Source organism: Ambystoma mexicanum, chromosome 6q, assembly GCF_040938575.1.
Source record: "Ambystoma mexicanum isolate Mex_15411 chromosome 6q, UKY_AmexF1_1, whole genome shotgun sequence".
NCBI classification, from domain to species: Eukaryota; Metazoa; Chordata; class Amphibia; order Caudata; family Ambystomatidae; genus Ambystoma; species Ambystoma mexicanum.
In genome coordinates this window covers 969,736,595-969,763,627 of record NC_090937.1, presented here as the reverse complement: position 1 = coordinate 969,763,627, position 27,033 = coordinate 969,736,595, and the positions used below count along the sequence as shown (strand labels likewise).

The window sequence follows — 27,033 nt, the reverse complement described above, 5'->3', positions numbered from 1 at the left end:
TATCTGAGCGCTGCTTATTATTACCCACGGTGTGTGGTGCTCAAAGGCAAATATGCGACCCAATAGCTGTTTTATTTGATACAATTATGTGCAAAACTTGAAACACCAACTGTTTAAAAAAAAACAAAAGTGCCATTTTAAGTGTACTCCCCTGCTTTTAATTTATTTGTGTAACTCTTTTTATTCAGTTAGATAAAAATCGAGAAGATTCTACAAGAAAATCTAGTAGCCATTTGTCATGAACTAGCCATTTTAAAGATAAACGTGTATGAATAATAAAACGAAAAGTACAAAATCCATAACGACAAATACAAAACATCATCCTAAAATGTTCAAGCCATTTTAATGCGATCCCCTGCCCCTGCATCATACTCCACTCTTGCCCACTAGAAACCTGTGTCAAATAGGTGTAATGACCTCAGGTGAGTCAGGCACATCAGTAATCCTATTTTATCCCTAACATATATCAAGAATGGTGCCCATTGCTTTGTACATGTTCAAGCTTTATGATGAAAGGTTTCCATAATCTTCTGCATGGCTATTATGTGCCAGACCTTAGACGTCCACAAGAGTACTGAAGGCGGTTCTGTCTTCTTTCATAGCAAAGCCATAGTTTGCCACCAAATAATAAGAGGGACTCCCAATGCTCATCCTCCATCCTTCCTGGCGTAGTCTGGTACAAATCCACACCTTGTCATAAATATGCTTGATTTTCTGGAATGTCTCTTCTCTAGATATCCCTGATCATGGAGCACACTTCTAGAGAAAGGTATTTCAATTTAAGGCAGGCACAGAGAATGATGCCCAAATCCCCTTCAATACCTAGGGTCTCCTTTATTCCGAAAATGGAAGAGGTGGTCTCATGTCAAATACCAGCGATAGAACATTTTCAATTGTGATTCCACCAGGTTTGTGTTGGGTGAGATTCTCCAAGCCCTCATGAAGGCTTCCTCCCACTTTTCTTCCTCCGTCTGATAATTTAAGATCATTAAACCATTTTTCTTTAAATTGCCACTTTGTTTCTACTTTCTTAGCCATGTCACACCCTCCAATTTTTAAATCCTCTTTGCATGCTTCAAAATGATTAATGGTTCCTTTGCTGAACATGCCTCTCACCTCCCCTACTCAAACTTGCCGATCCCTGTCGTGAAACGGGGTCGTTTCCTTTATCGGTTGGTGGAGGGAAAGTTTATGTGTGCTTCACCCCTGCTTATTAGGTCCCAGGCTATGGGCTTTGCTGTAGTTATTCCATTTATGTAAAGATTCAGGTCCCAAAGGGGCTTAGGCCGCCATGGATTAGCCCATAAGTGTTTCCCGGCTACGTTTTGTTCAATAAAAATCTATTTCTTCTCTGAGTATCTCTGCATCTATTTGAAGATGACTTAAAGTTGAGCTGCTAAATAGTACCTATAGAAGCATGACAGGCTCCCTTCCAATCTCAGTGTGAGTAGGTAGGATTTGTTTGCTTATTCATGTTTATTTCTGCCCCAGACAAATTGAATTATTGCCAAATTGCTATTTTGTTAGCTCTCTCTTGGCATTTTCTATCGGAACTGATGAAAAAAGACAACATTCTTGGGAGGATGTTTATCTTAAGAACTGCAATGCACCCTAACCAGGAGAAGGACAACCCCACCCATTTCAAAAGGTCCCTTTACATTGCCCTGAATAGCTCTGGGCAGTTTGCCTTGTGAAGATGAGAGGGTTGTGGAGTCAAATTCACCCCAAAGTATCTAAAGGTTTCTTTGCTCACAAGAACTTGATTTGTTTCTTTAAAACCTGTAATGTGTCTCCCCTTAAATTTAGATTTAAAATCTCTGATATTCATTCATGTATCTTGAATCCAAACAACATACTAAAGCCATTAATTGTATTCATACATTCCGGCAATGATGCCTAAGGTTCTGCAATTGAAAGAATAGCATTTGGCAAATGGCTGATAGTCGAATAAGAAGCCCTGATGATGATGATGAAAGTATAACATCGGCAAATAGGGTAATGCTGTGCTGTGTATTGCCTATCGCATTTTCATTGATCGCTGTGTTTCTTCTTATACTTTCTGTTAGTGGCTCCAAAGTCAGAGCAAACAGCAGGGACTAGAGTGTGCACCCATGCCTCTTTCCCCTAGTCTTCTTTAAAATGTTCAATAGTTTACCACTGACTATTATCCTGTTGCATGTGGCTTCATAATGATCTGATATCCTCAGAGTGTTGTGGCCAAAGTTTAATTTTTAAGGGTTTCGTCTACACACCTTCAGTCTACGCCATTAAAGGCCTTTTTGTTGTCCAAGGTTGTCAATATCGATGGATTTCTGGACCAAGTTTTATCGATTAAATGTTGGATCTTTCTAATATTGTCGAAGGGGTTTCTCTGGATAATAAATCCCCATTGGTCAGAGTTTACCAGGAATGGGAGAAGCTGATCCAACCTATCTGCCAGTATGCACGTAAATATTGTGATATCTAGATTGTGTAAGTCTTTATCCATTTTAGGGATCAATACTTTTCCAGTCTCCTTCATGGGCTCAGATATCTCTGCTCCCATTCTAATAGCATTTAACAACTTTACCAATGGCTTTACTATTAAAGCTGCTGTAGCTGTATAGAAGGAGGCAGATAGTACTTCAGGGCCTGGGGATTTATTAATATTCAATGTATTTCTTAATCATGTCTAAAATGACCTCCTCTTATTGGAGACTCTAACAACTCTATATTCCATTGACAGTGGTGTAGGGTATATTTTCCAAAGTGTTACACTTGTCCTCAACATCTTGCTTCTCTGACTCATATAGGCCTCCTTGGAACCTTTCAAACTCTCCACACTTGTGAGTGGTGCTATTTCCCGCTTTCATCAATAATGGACTCTGAGTTCCTTCCTCGGCACCGCCCCCCCCTTTAATCTGTGGGCCAGGACTTTTCCGCCTTATTAGAATTTTCTAAGAAAGACTGTTTCATGTGCAGAATTTGGTGTGTTGCCTTGTTGATGCAGTGCCTGTGAATTTTATTGCGAACTGCCTTTAATTCCCTTACATTTTTCCAAGAGCGGTTCTCTTTACGTTTAATGTAGTTTCTCAAATGTTTAGGAGCATCCCTTCTTTCCTGAGTCTGATTTTAGTTAAGTGTGCAGTGCCCAATAGGAATCCGCCAATCAATCACCAGTTTCTTGGAGCGCCTGCCATCTCATCCCATTGTCAGTTTCCTACTCCCTATTAAATGATAGGTATGCTTTTATACTATTTTCAGTCGGCACTCTACAGACCCGATCCTTATGTACTCCTTCATTCATTCTCCACCCCTCCCTCGTGCTTCTGCAGCTGCTATTCCAAAGCTGTACTTCCACGATGCTGTGATCGTTGTAGGAGCATGGTTTAATAACACTTCTCTGAACTGTCTCGATTAGCTCCTCCGATGTGAAAACAATCAATTTACGAGCATGTGAGGTGAACATGGGAGAAATATGTAAAATCCCGGGTCTTGCCATGAGTGTGCCTCCAGGCATCTATCAGGTTGTGGCCCGTGAGCTGTTCTTTCATCAGAGTCCATGCTCGTATTCATGTCCCCAGCAATTACAAATTTTCCCACAGCAAAGGACTCCATCACCCGCAGAGAGGCCAGCCTAAATTAGTTTTGGTTGGAGTTGGGGGTATAAAAGGAGGCAAATGAGTAGGGTCGAGGCCTAATCTTCCCTTGCACCATAATATATCTGCCCTCCTTTGTTTCACTGCAAAAATTGGGTACTTGTGTAAAATAATAATCCACACCAGACTTCTTGGTTTCAGATAAGGTGTAAGATTGAAGCAAAGAGTTTTTGTTTTTCACTCTCCCTTGACAAAATGTGAGTCTCTTTCAGTGCCACCATTTGTATCTGTTCCCTCTCTAACTCCCTGAACAATTGGGTACTCTTATTGTTGGGTTGAGGCCCCTGATGTTCAGAGACCAGATCTTGTATTCTGTGGTCTGGTATGACTCAACCATCTGAAGGGAAAACCACACATCCTACATTTGAGGCTTACATTTGTTCGAGTTCACATCCTGTGGTGGTCCCCTTCCCTTCCTTCAGTGATTCCTCATTTTCGCTTCAGGGTGACAACTATTTACTGAACTCAACTTTCTCACCCCACACCGCATTTCTCCTTCATATTGAGCCAATGCTCCCCGTCTTCACTCCCCACTCCCCTAGCCAAATGACACATTGTAAAATCTTGCATAAAACCTGCTCTAGTTCCCTGTGTCTTCTTTAGATTGTCTCAGTATACGAAAACATGTACTGATAAATTCTTTACTAGGCCCAAGATGAGTCTTAGTTCTAATATCCCTAAGAGACCAATCAGAGGGCCGCTAACCTTGTTTCTCCACTTGTCTCCTTGACTGAGTATCCCACACTGTCCAGGTGTTCACAGCAATAATCATGATCCTCAACCAAACCCTCAGTCAGGTGTCAGTTTGGCCAATCTACAACTTCTCTTCTTTCCTGTCTTAGTTTGCCACAACAAGGTAGTGGGCTTTCTTATCTCCTGATTTCCTGCGCAGGGGCTCTCCAGTTCATCAATTGTTGTGATCCCCAAAACATTGTCTTTTTCTTCAATGTTTGTTCTCTTTCTAATCACTCCCTCATGCTTAAATTGAACAGCTAAAGGGTAGGTCCACTTGTATCTAAACTCCTCTTTTGTTGAACTCTTGTGTAATTGACTTCATCTTCCTTCATCTTATAAGGGCCGATGGACCCAATTCTTGACAAATTTGGAGAATGCTGTTGCAGAAATCAACTACCCGTACTTTTCGAGCTGCCTCTAGGACCAATTCCCTTGACCAAATAATCGTGGAACTTTGCCACAATATCTCAAACGGTTCTTCCTTGGATTGCTTAAGAGGGCCCACTCTGTGGGCCCTGTCCAGTGCAATGTCCATGTTCTGCTTACACAGTCGTGATGTTACTTAAATCTGCTCCTTCGTTCAGGAAATGCATGCAAAGGTTGTTTCTTCTCATCCTATTTTATATTTTTTCTATCCTAAGCTGCAAGGACGTTGCTACATCCCAATCCCAGAAATCCTCCAGCTCCTCTGTGTTTGCACGAATGGTGTTTTTGAGTTGTGAAACAGAGTTTTGAATCTTGGCCACTCTTTCACCCAACAGCAATATTTCTTTGCTGTTCACTGCTACAGCTACTGTGAGTTCTGAGTGTATTGCTGCAAGCTCCGAATTCAGCAAGTCTTCCATATAGTTTTAAAAGGACCCAGTGAAGCAGAACTTCTGCTTTAAAATGGGTGGGTTCTGTCTGCAGACCCCCATTTTGTTAGACTTCGGTCTTTCCATCCTTCTGTATTTTGTTTGATTACTCGGCCTGGGGACGCTTCAGTGCTCTAGACATTCTGATATGGTGTTTAGCAACTTGTATAAGAGCATTTTATTACTTCTGTTATTTTAAGGTCCTTTTCACTGCAAATGCCTTGTCATAGCCAGGGCCCAGCCCCTTATCTCCTCTCTCAAAGCACTTCTTTTGTTGCTTAGCTCCCTCCCGAGAGGTTTCAGGGACAGAGGATCTCTGCTAAATTAAGCGACAGACAGGGTTCAAAGGTTTTTACTCAACTGTTTCCCATGCCGTGAAGTTTAATCGCCCTTTAGTAATTTCATTTAATACATTCCTGGTTCCTTCCCACCAATCAGGAAGTCTTCTCCGGTGGTGCTTTCCAACTTCTTGGCCATAACAGAGCTCGCCCTCCACCTCGTTCCTGCCACGGAGCTGGTGCAGAGCTGCCTTGATTCAAGGCAGGGCCCCTGAGCCACCACTGAGGTCCACCTGGTTAACCCCGGACAACGAGCATAACATTTCTCCGCTCACTTCAGGCGATCGATCTGGGAGGGCGGCACACCTCCACTTCGGTTTGAACCATTTGGCGAGGTGCCGGGGAGCCGATCATACTTTGGGTGCCATTTTTGTTCTCCACGTCTCCTCAGGTCGAGCTTTTTTTGATCCCTGCAGGGTGACATTTTACTGCAGCGCTTTGCAAGGATGCTCCTACAACCCTTAACTACATCTCGGGGGCTTTGTCACGTGAGGTCTTCAGGAGGCTGCACAGGAGACCAGGGAGAATGGAGTGCTACCAGGGCACGTCCTTCCGTAGCGCTATCTTGGCCATTCCCCACACTTCTCTTTATCTTCATCAAAACACCATCCATATTTAAAGCATACAATCCAGAAAATAGATTAACATAAAAACAGGGATGTTTGAAAGGATGTTGTATGCAAAGCCAATGCTACACAGAGTGGCAGATTTCCCAATCCGAAGTGGCAGGTTACAATGAATAAAATGGGCATTGCGATTTGCAGTTATCATGAGGTATCGCATGATTGGAACATTCTTGCAAGTTGTAAACTAGATTAGTAGAAAAGTGAGTTACCCACTTTCCTTGCAGCTCACATGGAAAAGTACCAATGGTTTCTGGCAGCTTGTGCAGCCTTAAAGCATTCAAGTGTAACTGTCCGTCCAGTGCAAAGGACAGAATTGCTCATACCGATGCAATCAGGCTAGTCCATGCATCTGGTCCCAGACATTGGGCTCGCTGATAGCCCAGTCAGAGCACATTGTCATATAACAAGAACGTTCCTCAGAGAAACTGATGGGGATATGATATGATATGGCATTTGTAACGCGCCTATACACAAGTGTTTCAATCGCAAAGCTTGGCATCGTAAAAAATCTGCCCAAAGCCTATAAGCTGTAAGAAGGCATTCTGTCACGATTCTCTCCTGTTCCCACCACTTGGGGACCTGACTTTGGGGTTTATTCCCTACTGGACTTTCCTTCCGGACCTCATGCAACCGTGCTGTGGTGAATTGGGAGCGCTAAATATTTATTTTCCATGTTAATTCCCTACCAGATCCGTTCCAGGTTTTTGGCAGCCAGTATGCTGCTTTAATCAAAAACTATGCTTCCCAGAATGCCTGACCCACTGCTTCATCTCAACCCTTGGAGGACAAGGTTGGGTGGAGGATAAGCAGCATCTGTGGCTGGCAGATGCAGCAAGCGGCACACCTGAGCTTGCTGCACCTGTGGCTGGCAGGTGCAGCAAGCAGCACACCTAACTTGTTAGCCAGCTTTGAAAGACTCAGTTTGCTTCAGTCCAGCACTGGCCATTGATGCAGTGTTCCTGTTTGTGACCGGTCCCTTGTCCCCGGTTCTTAGCTTAGTATCCAGTTTCTAATTTCTTGTTACCTTTTCCCTGGATTTCGAGTTTATTGTTCTTATTAGTAATTTCTGCTTCCTGGATTCCCTTTCTGTCTTCCTCTGTTTGGCAGTCAGCACTTCCCAGTGCCTTCCTTTTTCTGTGCAGCCCAGTTTGTCTGTATTCCTTTGACTTTGACCGATTCAGCAGCGAAATCTTGATCATTTGGTCACTCCTCATTTACAGATTTAGTAGTTTTCCCCAGTTTGACTTTCCTTCCTGGGTGGAGAGGGAGTAGGTTTTGCCCTTGTAATTTCGTTTTCCCTTCGCCTGTTCCTTTACTTTCTCTTGGAGTCTGCTCGAGGCTTTCCCTTGCACTTCTCCCTTTGTTCCCTATTGATTGTTAGGTGTTATGTGCTGCTATTGCAGCCATTTGGATTTTGGTGTATTAAGTTATCCTCCCATTGCTGTTATGGCCTTTCTGGGTCCCTGTTTGATCAACAGGGTTTGTAGGCTTTGCTGACATTTCAGGTGGTATTTCTCGTCCTCGTTAGAATTGTCTTTAAGTTAGCTTATACAATACCATCAAGAGTGTTAGCTCACAGATCCTGTTGTTGCTTGCCCTGTATGTGGGTTTAGCGCTGCCAGACCTTTAACAGCAGTTGTGGGCAAGGAGCTTTCCGACTTTCTTTGTAATCATAAGGAGCTTCTTTGCGCTACCCCACATACCTTTTTGTATATTTGTATTCTTATAATGCTCTACTTGCACATCCTGGGTTTTAGTGTACATGTGTCTTGGTTCCTGAGTGCATGTTGTTTGACTCAAAGGTATTTACTGTGATCTTGTGTATATTTCCCTTGACATTTTCAGTGCCTTTGTCCTCTCATGACACATTCTTCTGTTGGGAAGTCTCTCAATTACACTATATGTCATTCAGCTTCCTCGTACCTCTTCTCGTTTCTGCCACAGTAGAGGATGCAGAGACCTCTGGCTTTCCCTATGCCTGTCATTCTTTAACACCCCACTCTGAAACACCAAGATATACAGGGCTCTATCTTTCTGTCTACATAGAGTATTTTCATCTTTCACACATTTTGCATTGATGAAAGTTGTCCTTTGGAACAATGGAGAGCTTTCCCAACAAGAAGTTCTCATCGGAGGACAATATGGTGAAAATATTGGCTACGTCTCACACTACTTGACAAGTAAGAACTGAGTGACCCTTTGCTCATCTCCCATACAAATTACACGAACAAAACATGACTGTCTATGTTTCATATACCTATCATTCCATAAGCCCTCAAGGAGACTGGCCTACAGAGACAATGGAGAGATTTCACAACATCAAGTATCTCTGAGTGGGCTCTTAGATGGGGGTATTTCTCTCTGCCTGTCTCATCACTGACTTAAACCCAGCCTGACCGGTCTCCACTTTTAACTGCTGTGAATTCAAGCTTCTTCACAGACCTTTGCCATAGACACAGACCCTACTCACCTCTCACTCATTCTCACCTCTCCTCCTCTCCAATAAATAACCACTTTGATAAGTTACACATATTTCCAATCTGCATGCCATATTTGCCTCTCTTAATTATTTTACTGAATTAAAACGAGAAGACAAAATATTCAGCAGACGCTGAATACTCAAACATTATTGGGCCTGTGTCAGAAAGGTTTTTACATATCGAATTTAGCCAAATACCTACTTGAAGCAGATGTTTGGTATGCCCTGGTCATAATGTTCAGAAGCATCAATGATTTGATGAATTCTAAGTCAAAACCGGAGGCGTGCATTATGCTTCAACTTTTTTATTCTTACTCTTCAGCAGTTTCAACAAATAAACTGAAAATGACTTCAACCTCTCATTTTCTTTTTCATGTTTTTAAAACTACATTTCCCTTTCATCAAATTCCTTCTTGTAGTACATAGAACTTCCTGCCTTTCCTCCCAAGTCACTTCCTGTCCTTTGCTCTGACTCTTCAGCAAGATAAGTACAACCTTACTGTATATCAATAAGACTGATTTTTTTCCCAAGTAGAGATAGCTTCTAGTATTTACAGAAGTCTTGTACAACTAATGGAAAATAAGCACAAGTGCTCCGACAGTGAAATAAGGTGCAAGCCACAAAAAGAAAAGAGTAATAATAATATACATATATGATTGCATATTACCATCAACGGAGCAGTGGGCGTGTGATTAAACCTGCTGGTTCAGGTATTGGCACCAAGCACCCAGTCAGACAGAGAAATGTCAGAATATGAATGGAGTGAAGAGGAGCAGGTGCAAGATCTAGCACTTAGTTTCAAGAGGTGCTAGGAAGCTCTTTGGTGGATGCAGTGGCACAAGGAGTAAGGCCCTTACAAGAGAGACTGGCTACGCTGGAGTCTCTCCTGAGCCATAAAAACAAATGCACCAAAACAAGTGAAGAGAGCACATCCACAAGGGCCGATGAGAAACAAGGCTCTCAGGGGAGTATCAAGACCTGCAAGAAGAAATCCTCGACAACTCCCCCGGGTCACAAATACGGGGTAGGACAGAAGGCCCAGAAGCAGCTGATGCTTTTGGGAAGTTGAAAGATGCTTTCTTGCATAGATCTGCAGTGCCATGCCTCGTGACCCACATCCCCAGGGAAAGTGTATATGGGCGATGCAGACAGACTCAGAGGAAAGGGCACCAGAGACCACAGCCTCTTCACAGGAAGAGGACAGCAAGCCAGAAAAATAATGGGCAGGACCCACAAGTGACAAGAGCCTGAAAAGAAAAACACCTAGAAGGTGAAGAAGTAGAAATGTTGGATATCTTCAATATGGACGATATCAGGAACCCCAGATTCTCAGACTGCAGCCATCACCTAGGGTGGCAAAGTATATGACAAAGAGAATTAAGAAGGCACTGGACAAAGACATGAGACTGCGAACAAGAGCGGAATGTCACAGCCAGAGCTAGCGGGGAAAGTGGCCGAAGCACCCGAGTTAGACCCTAAGATGCTAGCATTTGTCATCAAAACAGCCAAAGACCCACGCAAGGGTATGGACAGATTGTAGAAAAGGTGCCAAGAAAAGGTTCTGGACCTTACAGGCCCATTGGCTAAGATCATGGACCTGGTGGAGAGAGCCAGGGATACGGGCGAGACAATTAATGCAGACACCTTGGATAATTGAGTGCAGAGAGCAGTCTGTCTGCTTATTAATGCTAACTGTGCAATCTCTTCTCCTCTTAAAGATCGATGCTAAGTTGAGGGACTAAGCAGCATAGGACCTACTCTTCAGAGAGGCTTTTGGTAAAGAGATGTGGAGGTGTGTAGTGACCTACATTCCCTAGAGAAAGTGCAGACCTGCATTAAAAAGATCTTCCCGAGCAGAGTTTTTGCCGAGACCTGCTGCTATAGGGGTTGAGCAGCCAGTTGTTTTCAGTCATCACGAAGACCCTAGGGCAGCATAGCCCACTACTGGGAGACGAGACAGCAAGACTCTTTCTTTTCCAACCAGAGGAAGATTACCCATGGGACGCAGGAGCAGGGGAGCAGGAAGAGCACAAGGCTCTAACACAGGTGAGGCCCTCTACTTATCCGCCGGCAGGGGGAGGACATTGCAGTTCTGGTAGAACTGGCACACGCTTTCCAGTGACGCTTGTGTGCTACACACTACCCGAGGGCTACAGATAATATATATTAGAGTTTATGCAGGACAGGATCCAAGAGCGGGTCCCGCGTCCCATGCACATGTCGCAGGCAGAGAAAGAAAGCCGTCTCTGCGAATTAGAGCAGCTCGACAAGAAAGGGGCTCTCAAATCTTGCACGCAGACACCACATTTTGTGAGCAATATGTTTCTGTCCACAGGAAAGAGAAAGTGAGGCCAGTTAAAAACTTGAAGGAATTGAACGGTTGGGTAATATACAGGCATTTCAAAATGGAAGGTATTCACCAGCATCTTAAGAGAAGGGGACTAGTTATAGAGCATAGACTTGAAAGACGCCTACCTCACAGTGCCTCTACACGTAGAATATCGCCCGTTTCTAGCGTCCAGTTGGGCAGGGCGATTCTGGCAATTGAAGACAATGCTTTCTCGGGCTAGCATCAGCACTGTAGGCATTCACCAAGATAATGCTTAGATGATATACTGCTTCTGGCAGACGACAGAGAGACACTAGTATATCAAAGAGCATGGGTGAAAGACCTGTTGGTGTCATTAGGGTTCTTGATCAATCAAGAGAAATCGGCCAGGACTCAGATGAAAAGAGTAGATTTTCTAGGTTTTGCGGTGGACACGAAGAAGGTGACGCTAGAGTTTCCAGCGAGGAAGATCAAGGAGATCGAATTATGTCTCGCCAAGCAAGTTATTACACTGAGAGCTCTGCCGAGAGTAGTAGGATTGTTAGTGTCCTCCATTCAAGCTATATTTCTGGGGCCGCTGCATTAGAGGGCCCTCCAAAGGCTGAAGATGAGTCATCTTTAGCAAGGCCTGAAATATCACCAAGCAGTACCTAATATGGACGTGTGGAACGGGCGCGCCAAATTCAGAGACCGGCCAGAGCTAGTAATAGAATCAGATGCCAGCAGAGTTGGCTGGGGAGCACGATGCAGCAAGCAAGAGACAGGAGGCAAATGGAGCACAGAAGAGTTACAGCTTCATATAAACTATCTAGAACTGTTAGCTAGGTTGTTCACGATAAAAGCATTCACAAAGGACAAGGTGAACTGTTGGACAACATTTCGGCAGTCAGATACATAAACCACCTATGAGGGATAACGCTCAGATTCCTAGACAAACTAGCGAAAGATTTCTGGCATTATTGCCTAAAGACATGGATCTCGGTTACAGCAGAATATCTGCCGGGAACTCTCAATGTAGTTGCAGACTGGAACTCATGTCACTTTACAGACTCCACTGACTGGAAACTAAACGAGAAAGTAATTCAACATTTAGAGCACCTATAGGGGCCAGTAGACACAGACTTGTTCGCCTCCAGGCTAAGCACAAGAAAGAGTCGATATTTCATCTGGGGATCGGATCCAACCGCCATGGAGTCGGACGCTTTTCTTCAAGACTTTAGCAGGAAACTGCTCTATGCATTTCCCCATTCATGATGATCAGCAGAGTGCTAGCGAAGATCCGCAGAGAGAGAGCGACAATAATAGTGGTGGCTCCCATATGGAAGTTGCAAGTGTGGTTTTCAACTCTGTTGGAACTTTCTTCGGATTTCCCACTGATTCTCCTGTCAGGAGAGCACCTCCTCACAGACTCAACTGGGTCGTTTCACTCACTGAGAGTGAAGGAAATTCTTCCCCTGATGGCATGCAAGGTATCGGGGAACGATGGATACTTCCTGGCATTTCGGGCCAGGCTGTCCAACTCATCTCGGAATCATGGGCTCCCTCTCCTAGGAGGAGCTATGACAAAGCACGTAGCAAGTGGTCAGCCTGGTGCAAAAGGAGAGCTATTCCTCCAGTTTCAGCTCCTGTAGTAGCGGTCCTCAATTTCCTGGCATCCCTCTTAGAGAAGGGCAAGGCCTTCAGGACCATGGGAGTGTATCGGTCAGCAATATCTGCAGGGCATACGCATGTAGATGGAGCGCCACTGGGTGATCACCCAGCGGTAGTCAGACTCATGAAAGGAGCCTATTTCCGGGTACCGCAGAGTCCCAAATACATACAGCTATGGGACGTGATTATAGTGTAACGCCACCGAACAGACTGACCGGCGAACAGACACTTGTCTCTATAACAACTATCAGGGAAACTGGCCATGCTGCTATGCTTAGTGTCGTGCAGACGTGTCTCAGACGTTAAAGCACTGGACGTAGACAGGAAAACGTACAGACCGGGTGGAGTTACCTTCACGCTCTCTAGGAGGACAAAGACCAACTACACGTCTATCTCCTATCTCCTATCCCTATCTAACTGGACAGCCAAAATTGTGTGTGGCAGTGTGCATAAGGGAGTAGGAGCACAGAAAAGCTGACCTGCGGCCGGCAGAGGAGTCACAACATTTGATTGCGCATAGAAATCCCTACAGAGCGGTAGCAGCAGCCACCATCGCCAGATGGGTTCACGAGGTCATGAAGCTAGCAGGGATTGACCTAGATAGGTTTGGAGCGCATTCAGTGAGAGGCGCTATGGCATCTAAAGCATTTACGGGTTTGTTTGTTTATTTGTAGCACACGCCAGACCCGAAGGTCTCAGGGCGCGAAAACAAGACTACTTTAAGCTTACATACAAGTTACAAGGTTACATAGTCACAGGACTGCAGGTCGGTACAACAGTATAATACAATGCAATACAGCATATAATACATATTCAGTTATGGGTATGGATCCATAGCTAAGGAGCGTCCAATCTAGATTTCAGGTCAAGTATTAGGAATAGGCGGTGATGCTGGAGCTACAGATCTTTTTTTTAAGCCACTTGATGATGTTTAAGCGAAAGAGTGGGTAAGTTTGATCAGTCCTTAAGGTGGGCTGGAGGGAGTTCCACAGTTGGGACGCTTTAACAGGGAAGCTGTTCCCTCCGATTGTAGTCATTTTGAAAGGGGGAACTGATACGCAGTTTGTGTAGGTTAGTCTGGTAGGTCTGGCCGTGACTCTTCTTTTGACTCTCTCTGTCAGGTACCTAGGGGCTAGGTTGTTGAGGCATTTAAATGTTAGGAAGGCAGTTTTAAGTTTCATTTTGTCAATGGTGGAGAGCCAGTTAGATTTTCTTCTAATCGTTGATATGTGTTCTCTATTGGACATTCCTAGGGCTTCTCTAAGGGCATTGTTTTGCAATATTTCGATTTTCTTAGTAATGTATCTATTAGCTCCCACATAAAGAGTTTTGGAATAGTCCAATTTGGACAGCACAAGTGCTCTTGCCAAGGTGGTGCAACTGATTGTAGATAGGTAAGGTTTTGCTGATCTGATCAGCTTACAAGTATAGGCTGTGGCTGATGCCATGGCGTTCACTTGTTTTGCCATTGTGAGGCTAGAGCCGAGGTAAACACCTACTGTTTTTACCTCCTTAGCAACTTTGATTGTATGTCCATCTATAACAAAGGCTGTGTAGTCCTGGCTAAGTTTCTTGATGTTATGTGTCGTCCCCAGGATGATGAGTTCCGTTTTGTCATCATTCAGGCATAGACCATGTAGTGCCATCCATGCCTGGATGATGAGGTATATCCTGTTCACCAAGGCCAAATCCTGTTCATAATCCCCCAAAAATGGGATAAGAATCTGGGTGTCATCTGCATAGTTAGTATAGGTAACACCTAGAAGGTCCAGATCATCGAACAGGGGCTTGGTAAAGATGTTATACATGGTAGGGGAGATGCATGATCCCTGGGGTACACCACATGTGATTGTGGCAAGGTCTGCGGATGCTGTGGTGGAGAAGACCCTCATAGTTCTTTCACTTAGAAATTATTTGATCCATGCTATAGCTTGGGGTGAGAAGTGCGCTGCTAATTCTAAATGGTTACAGAGTACTTTGTGGTCTACCATGTCAAAAGATGCTGAGAGATTCAAGAGGAGAAGTAGTGCAGCTTTTCCCTGATCTCCGAGCTCGTTGACCTGGGCCTTAAGATCAATAAGTGCTGTTTCTGTGCCGTGCTGCGGTCTGAAACCTGACTGTCCCGTGCCTAGGAGTTGGTGCTGCTGCTTCAGATATTTCTGTATCTGTAGATGGGCCACTCTATCTAATATCTTTAGTAGGAATGGCACCGTGGTGATTGATGTGGAGTGGCATTAAAAGACATCTTGCAAGTGGCAGACTGAGCCAGTGATAGCTAATTTAAGATGGTTTCTTTTATTTATTTTAATTTTTATTACGCGCCACATGCCTTCAGGCCTCAGAGCGCACAGAAAAACAGTGACAAGACGCACAAACAGAAAGCAGGCGGGAGCTATGGATGAGCTGAGAGCTAAAGCCGGTTATTCTCGGCCAAGGTTGAAAAGGTGGGCTTTTATGGTCTTCTTAAAGAGAGGGTAGTTCTGTATTTGGCATATGACACGTTCCATGGAGTAGGAGCCTGAGTGTCAAAGCTGGTGTCAACGAACCGGGCCATTTTGAATCTCGGCTGGACGAGTACCGTGGCCATGGTAGAGCCAAGATTCCTATTCTTAGGCTTGATCTTGATACACTCTGATGGATATGTGGGGCTGGTAAGAGACACACATTTATGAGCCTGAGTGAGCGCTTTGTGTGATTTTTTTGCCTTACAGGAATCCAGTGTAGAGTTTTTCAGAAAGTACCGATATGTGTGCGACGCGATAGTTTGAAAATGGTGCGCACAGCGTTGTTCTGTGTGACTTGGAGTGCCTGTATGTTTGCAGCAGTAGTGCCAGTCAGCAGACTATTGCAATAGTCCAGTCTAGAATTTAAACAACAAAGCACAGTTGTCATTTGTTATGAAAGGTTGGATGTATTGTATCCGTTTGTTAATGAGTCCGCAGCTCGACCGGATATTGGATACATGAGACTTCATTGAGAGTTCACCACCAAGAATAACGCCTAGTGTTTTCACTTTTGTTGAGACTGTTAAAACATGATCTGCGATGAAGAAGTTGGAATAGTGTGGTGTTAACTTGCTCCGAGTGTTCTTGGTGGCGAAGATCATGAGCTTTGTTTTTTGTTATTGAGAGCTAAAGAATTACAGGCCATCCATTTCTGAATGGCACTGTAGATGTTATTGAGGGTTGCTGTGTCATTCTTGTAATGGCCACTGAGCTGAATAACGACCTGAGTGTCGTCTGCGTAATTTGTATATTGGACACCCAGGCTGTTCGGTAGATCTAACAGTGGCTGAATATACAAGTTAAAAAGTAGTGGTGACAGGCAAGAGCTCTGCGGAACAACGCAGGTTTGAAGGATAGGAGTAGAGTGATTGTTGCCAACACAAACCCTCACTGTGCATAGCCCTAAGAAGGATGAGATCCATTTCGATGCCAAGGTGGAACAGTTTGCGACCTCTCGAGCCTCATCACTAGAAGGGTGTGATCAACGAGATTGAAGGCTGCAGACAGGTCTAATAGCATCAGCAGAGCAGATTGGTTTTTATCTGCTATGCTTTGCAAGGTAGACTTAAGGTCAAGCATAGCTGTCTCTGTGCCATGGCGAGCCCTATAAACCGATTGACGAGTGCCCAGGATGTTACACTCTTCAACATGAGCTTGGAGTTGGATATATGCCAGAATATCAAGGACCTTAAGAATGAAAGGTACATTGGTGATGGGTCGATAGTTGTCTCTATTTGTTGGATCTAGGTTATCTTTTTTCAGTAACAGGGTTATCCGTGCTGATTTCAAAGCAGATGGAACCATTCCCTCATCAAAGGATAGGTTGATCAGCTTTGTGAGCCAGGGGATAAGGAGATCTAATGATTCTTTAAAGATACTGGTAGGACAATCGTCACCTGGGCAGGAGGTGACTTTGAGATCCTTTATCACCTTAAGCACTTGTTTCTCTGAATAGTGAGAGAAAGAGAACTGAGGGATGTTGTCTAGGTTGTTGGTGGGCAGGTTGGTGGTGTGGGCTGGAAGCACCAGGTCCTTGTGGTTAAGGGAGTTTTTAATATTTTCCTTGTGGTTGGTAATTTTAGATAGAAACCCATTGTGGATATCTTGACACCAGTAGGATTGTTCGAAGGAGCTGGGCGATATTGAAAGTCTGCTAGGATTTTAAACAGTTCCCCAACATTAGACTGGGCATTAATGATTCTCTTATTGTAGTGAGTAGCTTTGGCAGAAGTGATGAGTGCTTTGAATTCAAGTACAGATTTTGTTATAGGCAGAAAGAGTATCCGCATTAGGGTTCTTTCGCCAGGATCTTTCTAAGACCCTTTTTGATTGTCTGGTAGTAATGATTTGTTCTGAAAACCAGGTGTTTTTTATGGCTTCAGATTTGGTCGCCTTCATTTTCAAGGTGGCTAATTCATTAATGACTTGTTTGATGGCGGAAGTAAGGTGTTCAACTAGAGCAGAGGAGTCCGTAAAGTTAGCAAGTGGCTGTAGGTTAGATGACAGCAAAGTAGTGAACTTTGTGGCAGTAATGTTTTTTAAGTTCCTCGTCAGCTGATGAATACGTGCGTAGGTGTTAAGTTTAGGGTGGGGGGATTACGTAGGGTGGGTTTAGCCTGGATGAGAGCATGGTCTGACCAGATGCATGGGACTACTGTCACTTGAGATATATCCAGATTTTGCTAAATGAGCCAGTCAAGTATATGACCACTTTTTTGTGTTGGTGTGTTTACCCATTGTTTTAAACCTATAGAGGTGATAGACTCTAGTAGGCTGGTGCCAACTTTATCGAGCAGATTATTTGCCAAGAAGTTAAAGTCACCCATTATGATGAGAGGATTTTTGGATTTGGAGATTTGCGCAATCAAGTCGAGGAGTTGTTCCTCGAAGTATGGCATGTCCTTGTGGGGGGGAGGGGGATAGATTGTTAGCACATTGGCGGATGTGTTAGGGGTAGTTCTAATCTTTATCCATAAGGATTCACATCGTGTAATATGAGGCATAACATGACAGTTCAGATTTGATTTTCACATACGCGCAACGCCGCCTCCTTTGCCTTGTGTACGGTCTGCTCTGTAGAGAGTGTAGTCATCAGGTATAGGGAGCACAGCTTGAGTGGGCAAATTAGAGTTCAAACAGGTTTCTGTTTTTCCAATGTCAGGATTGTGTTCAGCAACATGGTCGGCAATTTAGGTGCCATGTTTAAAGAATGAACGAGTGTTCAGCAGTGAAAGTGACAAAACCAGCAAAGGTGCTGTGTTTTGGACTTTTTGCACCCTGCGAGTGTGTTGCTTGTTTGAGACACATAGTGTTTAGAGCACGCACTGAGGTGTACAATATGATATGATAGTTTATTTGTATCGTGCTCGTACACAAGTATTTCAGAGCGCGACAAGTCAAGGAAGGGGAGCAGGGGAGAACACAACAACGATTTTACTAGGCCCAGTGACATTGAGAATGCGCAAGTGCATGGGAAAAGGAAAGGGGGAAAGTGCATGGAAGGGGGAGAGTGGAAAGTGCAGAGCAGAGGACAACAGATAAATAATAATAAATACAAATAAATAGATGATGGAGGCAATAAACAGTGATAGTGCAGCCAACAAGTGGCAAGTGCTGTGTTTACAGCAGCAGAACTGAGTAAGTCTGATAAGTGCAGAAAAAGAAGAAAAAGGTGGAGGGGGGACTGTATGGGTACAGATACAGTCCCCAGTGCAAGGGGTGGCCAGGAGGCAGTGCAGGAGGTTTGCCGGGTGAGCAGGTACCTAGGCCCATGGGACAGAGGGTGGCCAGGTGCACAGTGCCAAGAGATAGCAGATCAGCAGGAGAGAGGGGGAGCAAAGGCAGAAGCAAAGAGGAAGGTCTTGAAGTGCTTCCGGAACCGGAGATCGTTCAAATCAAGTTTTAGAGTGGCAGGGAGGCTGTTCCAGAGAGAGGCCCCAGCCGAAGACAGAGATCGACCCCCGGCTTGTTTCTTTGAAAAAACAATAGGGTCTGGATAGTATAGTAGACCTACCAGAGCGGTAAATGGATGCAGATGAACAATGGGGTTTGCTGAGGAGATCCTTGTGAGAGAGAGGCACGACAAGCCAGCGAGCTACGGCAATGAACTCCCACTAAATAGCAGGTGATTCTGGATAACGTAGTCTGGAAAGACTACAGCAGGCACACGTGAGAGTACTTGCTCTCTGTCAGGCAAACAAACCGTTTTCACACATGCACTGAGTAAATTACTTCTTGCAAACAAGGTAACACATGGTGAAAATAAAGATTACGAGCACTGAGAGATAATGGAAGCAATAAAGGAAATTCGGCAGGGAAAGTGAAACGAAGCAGTCAGCGACTTGCATGATAGAGAGCAGCTGCCTAAGCGAGTGAGCACTTCGCTTGATGGCCACAAATACCTGGTGGAGGCAGTGATTGAAAGCTTTGAACAAGCATAATGCTTGCCTTCGGTCTTGACATAGAATGACAATAACCCATGCATACTGCGCAAGGAGTCTTGATTCTATTAAAGACACAGAGACGAGCATTACTTTCCCACTCAGCGCATGCACTGTATGACAAAGTGGTGTAAATTATTTGTTCTTATTAGATGTAAGTCAGTGCATTCTCTACCCTAATGGTATCTTCTCTGGTTAAAAGGATATGACCAGAAGAACGACTGACCAATGAGCTGAAGCAGCTAGAGCACAGGAGTGCTGGCACGAGTGACCAGTCCGAGTTGAATTGAGGGACAAGTTGGCCTGAGGAGTTATCAGGGACTATTTGGTTTTTGTGTGTTGTTGGAGTTGGAGTTACGGTTGAGGATCAGTTCCGAGCATCCAAAGAAGAGGTGGAGCAAAGGACAGGAAGTGACTTAGGAGAAATGACAGGAAGAGCTATGGACTACAAGAAGGAGTTTGATGAGAGGGAAATGTAGTAAAAAAAAAAGAAATGAAAACGAGATGTTGAAGTCATTTTCTGTTTATTTGTTGAAACTGCTGAAGAGTAAGAATTAAAGAAGTTTAAGAATAATGCTTGCCTCAGTGTCTTTAATAGAATCAAGACTCCCTGCGCAGAATGCAGGGGTAATCTTCTTATCATTTGGAGTCATTTCTCAGGTGACACAAACATGAGAAGAGATGGTAAGATTAAACCAAATTGTTAGAATGTTATTTTTTGTTGCTCATGCCTATTCCTGACCACACCACTAAGTTGTTGGCCACCCATCAATATCTTTACCTCAGTAATTTTATTTCAATACTGTTACAGCATACAAATGGGCAAATGCATACCTCTCTGTTAGTGCTTTACTAGGTGTGCTTCTCACAGAAAGCAAATCTTCCTCCAGTCGCCTCCTTTCTATATCCAGCCGATCCAGCTCCTCCTGCGTCCGTTTACGTGGGGTCAAAAACTGAAGCTCTTTCAGAAGTTCCTCCTTCTCATTGGTAAGCATCAATTTTTCCTTTTCAACGTCCAGACCACCAGGCCAAGTCTCACTTTCTAACTTGGACAGCTCGATCTTTAAATTAGCCATACTGGAAGAAAAAAAAGGATGTGTTAAGACACAAAGAATTAACTCTAGCTCGAATTTCCCTCAGGCTTTGCGCTGTGTTACTATGCAGTGCAGCTCAGTGGCAGTTCTGAAACGGCATGTGTGGGTATGTACAATTTTGATTCTCCAACACACTAGCCAAAGAACTCATATGAAGGACGACTGAAGACCCTGAACTGTCTGCTCTGTCGTTGCTCTATGCTTCTTATGGTGACCTTGGGTTGTTCTAAGTTGGAATAAGTAGGATATCCTGCTGGATACCATTTAAAATCATTTCATAAATTTTCAAATTTAGTCTTTACGGCTTTTGAAACCCTTGTTATGTGAATATTGGTGACCCCATCATTAGCTGTACCACGTTTGGGTCAGTCCCCATTTTGTGTACCTGTTGTTTTTGGCAACCTTGTTGCCGAGGGAGTGGCAAAATTACGAAATTCGGAAAGATTTAATTCAAACTTTTCTTTTTTCATCCTGTTTATATTTTTTATTTTTTGACTACCTCTTGACGCCATCCTTTGACCACGGGTTCAGTGCATGGCCGGTTGACTGTGGCACCTTATAGATTAATTCTTTTTTCTCTATTCTTTCTTTTTTTAGTTATAGCATGGCTGAAAGTCAAACATTTAGTTTTACTGAGGAACAGATCTCAGAGATAATCAGAGGTCCATCCATCTTTGACCCGGCAGGAACGAATCCTAATTTAGCTCATTCTACTGACAGTGATGAACTACTTAAACTGAAAAAGAAAAACTTCAGGACAGAATTACATGGCCATTTCCTGCGCGAATATTTAAAATCTAATACTATCCCTTCAGGCTTAATTGTAAGAAACGAACCCTGTCTCTTTTTGTCGGACAAACAATATACGACTACTTTTAGTCAAATTGCCATTAAATGTAGCCGCGACTTTATGGTCTTAACAATTACCACAGCACAACGTATTGGTTTGGCAACTCAAAAAATCTTAGAACAAGAAGAAGTCAAATTTTTGTCAAGTACAGTTATTCCTGATGCGAAAGACCAATTAGACGCGGTTAACAAACTATTTTCGGAATTCAGAGCCACTACGATTGGCAAAAAAACTAAGAAACTTGCAAAGGATATCCGCGAGTTCAAAATTGAAAAGGTTTTTCCCTACACTACAGAAGCCTACGCTGAAGCAGCCAGTAAACAATCTACATCGAAAAGAGGACCAGGCAACAAAAATAGAGGTGTCTCTTTTTCTAGCTCTAGCAGCAGTGGGTCTGATAACCAGTCATCAAACAATCCACAACAGCCCTTTGGCAACTTCCAACCAAATACCCCTTTTTTAGGCAGAGGAGGATTTGGCATACCCCAATGGGGCCCCCCATGGTTTCAACCATACATACCTATGCAGAGATCCTGGGGCAGGCGCCGACGCGCCCGTTGAATCAGGCAGAACCTCAAATTCCCATTTTTAATTTAGCTAACTTGAGCCTCACTTCACCACAAATTTCTGTTCTATCTAGAGGACTGTCTTTTGTCCCAACGAGAGGAATTGATTGGTTTTCTACTGAGATGCAAGTTCGTAGATTTTTGCGAACTATAAGACTGAAATCTTTTTTTCAGAATGTTCAAGAGAGAATACAGGAACAGGACTCCGGACTCCGTTGTCCATCGACATTTACTCCTCAAGACAATCAAATGTCTAAGGAAATTTTAACCTTTGAGAAGAGTGTTCTTAAAGATTTACATAATTTACAGAATAGAAATACTAAACTACATTTAAAACACAATCTGAATGTAGAAGAAAGTAAAGCTCTCGCACAACTGGCATCGAACGAGACGATTGAGATTAAACCTGCAGACAAGGGAGGGGGAATAGTCGTGATGACCAATACCCAATATTTAGAGATGGTCAATAACTTATTGACTGATTCCGCAAGTTATCAAAAACTTAAAAAGGACCCAACAAAAGATATCAAAACAGAGATTGATCAAGTAGTGAAATATGCATACGATCGGAATTGGGTCACGGAGAATGAATATGAATTCTTAACAACTAGTCAAGGGCGTATTCCGACCCTTTACGCGTTACCCAAAGTACATAAAGACTCATTGAACCCACCCGGACGGCCAATAGTTTCCGGCTGTGGTACTATACTTGAACCGCTCTGTAAATTTATTGATACATTTCTTAAACCCCTGAGTACAAACACAAGAACCTACCTACGAGATACTATGAATACCATCCAGATCTTTGAACATTTGACATTTGATCCTAGCAAACACATTCTTGTAACAATGGACATAACGTCGCTATATACTAGCATCCCTCAACCACAAGCTCTCGAATGCATGCTGGATCTATTGACAGAGTCCAATACACAACAAAGGGTGCCAATCAACTTCATTATGGAGTTAATGGAATTGGCATTATGTAAAAATTACTTCGAGTTCAATGGCAACTTTTACCTACAAATAAAAGGCACAGCAATGGGTGCTGCTTTTGCACCAAGTCTGGCAATTCTTTTCATGTCTAACTTTGAAAATCAACACATTCTTTGTGAATCTAACCCTTTTCAAAAATCAATTTCCAATTGGAAGCGATACATAGATGACATCATTTTCATCTGGGAAGGACTTGAAAATGAACTCCTCGAGTTCTTTTCGTGGCTGAACCAGATTGACACTAATATTCAATTTACACTTGAATATTCTAAGAATCAAGTTATTTTTCTTGACCTCATCATCAAACATCAAGACGGTGAGCTTAAATGTTGCTTACATAGGAAACCTAGTGCAAGGAACACTCTGCTACACTACACGAGCGACCACCCTCGGCATCTCAAGGACAATCTCCCGTATGGGCAATATCTACGAATTAGAAGAAACTGCACTGACCTTTACGACTTTAACCAACAAGCAGATGAGTTAGACATCAGATTTCGGGACAGAGGCTATCCCAGATCTCTCATTAAAAGATCTCGGAAACGCGCACTTTTTACAGATCGTGCCCTTCTGCTTACCAATAAAACTCCACAATCAGAGGCAGAAAACATGACTTGTGTTCTAACACATGGAATCAAAGCCTTTGAAGTCAAGAAAATTATCCTAAAACATTGGGATATTGTGAGACTGGACCTTCCCGAGGAGCCCCCGCCGCGTTTTGCATTCAAAAGGGCTCCAAATATTCGTGATAAATTGATCCATTCTCGTTTTCGTAACACTACTCCCAGAACTGGCCTTTGGGATTTACGTTCAGTCAAGGGTCATTACCCTTGTGGCTCCTGTAGTGCTTGCAGTTTCACTAAAAAAATGAGAGATTTCAGAATAAATGAACGAATTTGGACTTTACCTAATCTCACCAATTGCAAAACTAAGAACGTTGTATACTGCATTGAATGTCCTTGTGGACTAAGATACGTTGGACAAACCAGCAGAGCGGTACATGTCAGAATTGCTGAACATCGATCACGCATAAGATGCAAAATTGTCACGGCGCCTTTAGTTAACCATTACCTTACTTTGAAACACTCACCAAACAATATAGTATGGTGGGTCTTGGAAGCAGTTCAAAACTCTACCAACATACAGAAATGTTTGTTAGATAGAGAGGCCCGGTGGATCTTCCGATTGGGTACACATACTAGGGGATTAAATGAGGAATTTATTCCACCATTCTAATATCTACCATAATGCCACAGTATAATTCCTCTCACAGAGTCACATGTCAGTGACGAAACGCGGCTCCGCTTATATACGGCTTTGTATGGCGAGTTCAACGGCCCTCATACACCCCCCTCTAGGGGTGTGTGCTTAGGGGCCGCGCTGTGATTGGATATGTTTTATGCTTCAATCACGGGGAAGGTGTGTCAGTTCACCTCCCGCTCGTTTCTCTCTAGATCATAGAGAAAAAGGATACGTCACACGCATCCACCCACGAGTCGGAGGATGCAGTGCGTAGACGTAACAGCCGATCGAGGTTTTCTATTCGGCAGCCGGAACGCGCGTCATCACGCTGCCGGCTATTTACTCAGTCCCTATTCTATCTCTTTCACTGTTGTCAGATCCTCACTGACACCGTGAGCTACGTTTGATTCATTCTCAAACTATTGGTAAGTATACTTCTGCTTCACTTCCTACTCCGCTAAGAAGCCTCATTCACTGTTTTATATGTTTTATATCTTGCATAACACTCTGGTTTTGATATTTGTGCAATCTTGTGACCTTTAGGCACCTCTTTTCTTTTCTTCCCCCCGGTAGGTATTCGTTACCGCAACATCCATTTTGATACCAACGTTGCTTCATCACAGGGTATCATTTCCTCCACTCTGAAGAATGTTCATGATCATCGGGTTCTATTAATTTAAGATCCGTACGCGATAATTGCAGAAGAGCACATAACATCTTTTAGAGACTCAGGTAATTTCTCTTTCTGTGCTCTCTCTCTTTTTTCACTCTTTATCTCGTTATGACTACATTTCATAGATTCTGTATTTTCCAGATTCACTGAAAGATATACTTCTCCCCTGTTTTTATAATTTCTTTAATGTTATCTTTACTTCAGTGTCCTGCTTCAGTCACTCCTGCTCATGCTCTGCACCAGGGTCTTGTTTGACGTCTTGACCTCCTGCCTTTGAAGTTTTCCCCCTCATTCATTTAGGGTAAGGTTCCCCTTCTAGGCAGTTTAAATTAGTAGTCTTAACTTAAATCACTGATCAGCCTTAAAGAAATTATGGTTTTTTTAATTTAAACTTGTCAACCCATGATTTCCGTTTGAGAAGCATACAGCATGTGATATTATGTTTTTGTTGTAATACAATTGATTTTTTTGTACAAACTATACATTTCTTTATGTGATGGAGTATTTTGTCTGCTTCCCCGTAGGGAATTTCACTACTTACTTTGCCCCGAGGAAGGCGGTTTTCCAACACCAGTGGCCTCACAGGTGGCCCGCCGAAACGTCCTAACGGTCTCAATGTCGAATGGAACTTAAATTCTGTTCCCAATTGCTTATTGATTTATTCTCTTTGAGACCTTTTTCTTTCTTTTCTCTTCATATACCAAGTGAAAAGTGGACGTTGGCAGACCTGTATATTGCTTACAAGTGCATTTATATTTTGCCTAGACCAATTGGCGGACTTTCATAAAATGCACTTAGATTTTGCTTAAACCGTAATTGCACTTAGATTTTGCTCAAATTATAATTGTATGTCTTTGTTGAAAGCAATGAATTTTATGTATTTGTTAAACACACTCTCTCTTTTTTGTGAAATAAATAAGTCAGAAAGAAAATACGTTTTTCTTTGTGTAAAATGATGTTGCTCTATGCTTCTTATGGTGACCTTGGGTTGTTCTAAGTTGGAATAAGTAGGATATCCTGCTGGATACCATTTAAAATCATTTCATAAATTTTCAAATTTAGTCTTTACGGCTTTTGAAACCCTTGTTATGTGACTGTCGGTGCACTGCACCAGTTTCACAGGATGCACGCAGAGCAGCAGCGCAATTGTGCAATATATCTAAACACACTACTGGGCTAACTATCACATTTTCAATACACACAGAAATTAGCTTGGAGGTATAAGCGTCATAGACAGAGACACACTGATGGGGCAGTAAACACTCTGAACCAGCTATGTGCAGGAGTCCCTACAGTTCTGCATAGTGGCACCAGAAGCACCACAGTAACATTTGACATTTTGGGCACCTTTCAAGTGGAAGCAACTCAGAATCGGGAGAGGGATAGGTGCGCAGTGAGAAAATATAACAGATTTCTTTGATTACCCATCCACTGCATCTTTTGTGCAATGTCCCCACACCACCCAGACCAATCTCAGAAATCACCCACTCACACCAACAGCACAATGACCCTACCAGTTTCGGCACCCTCGAGGTATGGTACAAATGCCTGGGTTTTGCTTTCTCAGGACATTTGGGTTAATCCTGGTGACGAACCTCCCAGCTGTGGCAAGGTCAATACAATACCCTTGCCTTCTCAAGAGGGGATGGCAACCCCTCTCAGCCTTGGGTGGGAGGCATACCAGGGAGGACTCCAGAGCCAGTCCTACCCCAGATGGGGACAGTGGCAGTTGAGAGGGCTCCAATGCCTGTTCCCTTCCCATGTGCCAGTTTTTGTGCAGTACCCATTTGCACCACCCCATGCCTATGACTCCAAACGCTGTCCACGTTGTTCCTTTTCTTCCCAGAAACGCTGTAGACAAGAGGGAAGAGTACCCGCAAGAGAGAAAATCATCAGTGCCCAAGACAAAGGCCTTTTCAAACCCTGATAGAGAGGGACAGTCAGCAGGGAGAGCAGCAGAGGGCCTGTGCACCCCCTCGGAGTCCTGCATGAGCTGCATACAAAGACCGCCAGAGGGAAGCAAATAGAACAAGAGTGACTATGCAGCTGTTTCCATAGCCATGCACTGCATGCCAGCCTCAGTCCACCTGGAAAGGAGACCGTTATGGCCCCCTAGATCACCAGCGACATAAAAGAAAGCCTTATCAAATAAAAAATAGGACTTCCGTTAGGGGCGGTCAGGCAAGACCCACATAACACGAGATGGATCATTGTACAAAATGAACTATCGTTGTTCTGCGGAGGCCCCATGCGGGTAGAGGGGTCAAGGATTATGAGACTAGATGAAAACATTCTAATATGCAACTCCTCCCGGGTGGGGAAGACTGGGCCAGATAGTCCAGGGACAACAGACCAACAAGAGGGCAGGGAGTGGGTTAGAACTAGGAAACCTGGAATGTGTGGGTTGTTCGATAGCGGTTAGAGGAGGAGGTGGCGGCAGACCAGTGGACCAGCAGGATGTAGGACAATGGAGTGTGGAGGCAATTCTTTTTTTATTTTAATAATTTTTATTGTTCA

The 27,033-nt window shown here is 43.6% G+C and overlaps 1 protein-coding gene across 1 annotated transcript in view; it reads right to left on the bottom strand.

Annotated features, from left to right (window-relative positions):
• Positions 1–27,033, bottom strand: part of WWC2 (WW and C2 domain containing 2) — a 2,565,136-nt gene that overhangs the window by 1,109,152 nt on the left and 1,428,951 nt on the right. Inside the window, exon 9 of the mRNA XM_069631472.1 lies at positions 19,930–20,172. Coding sequence (XP_069487573.1) covers positions 19,930–20,172 — 243 coding nt within the window. The remainder of the gene's footprint in view (positions 1–19,929; positions 20,173–27,033) is intronic.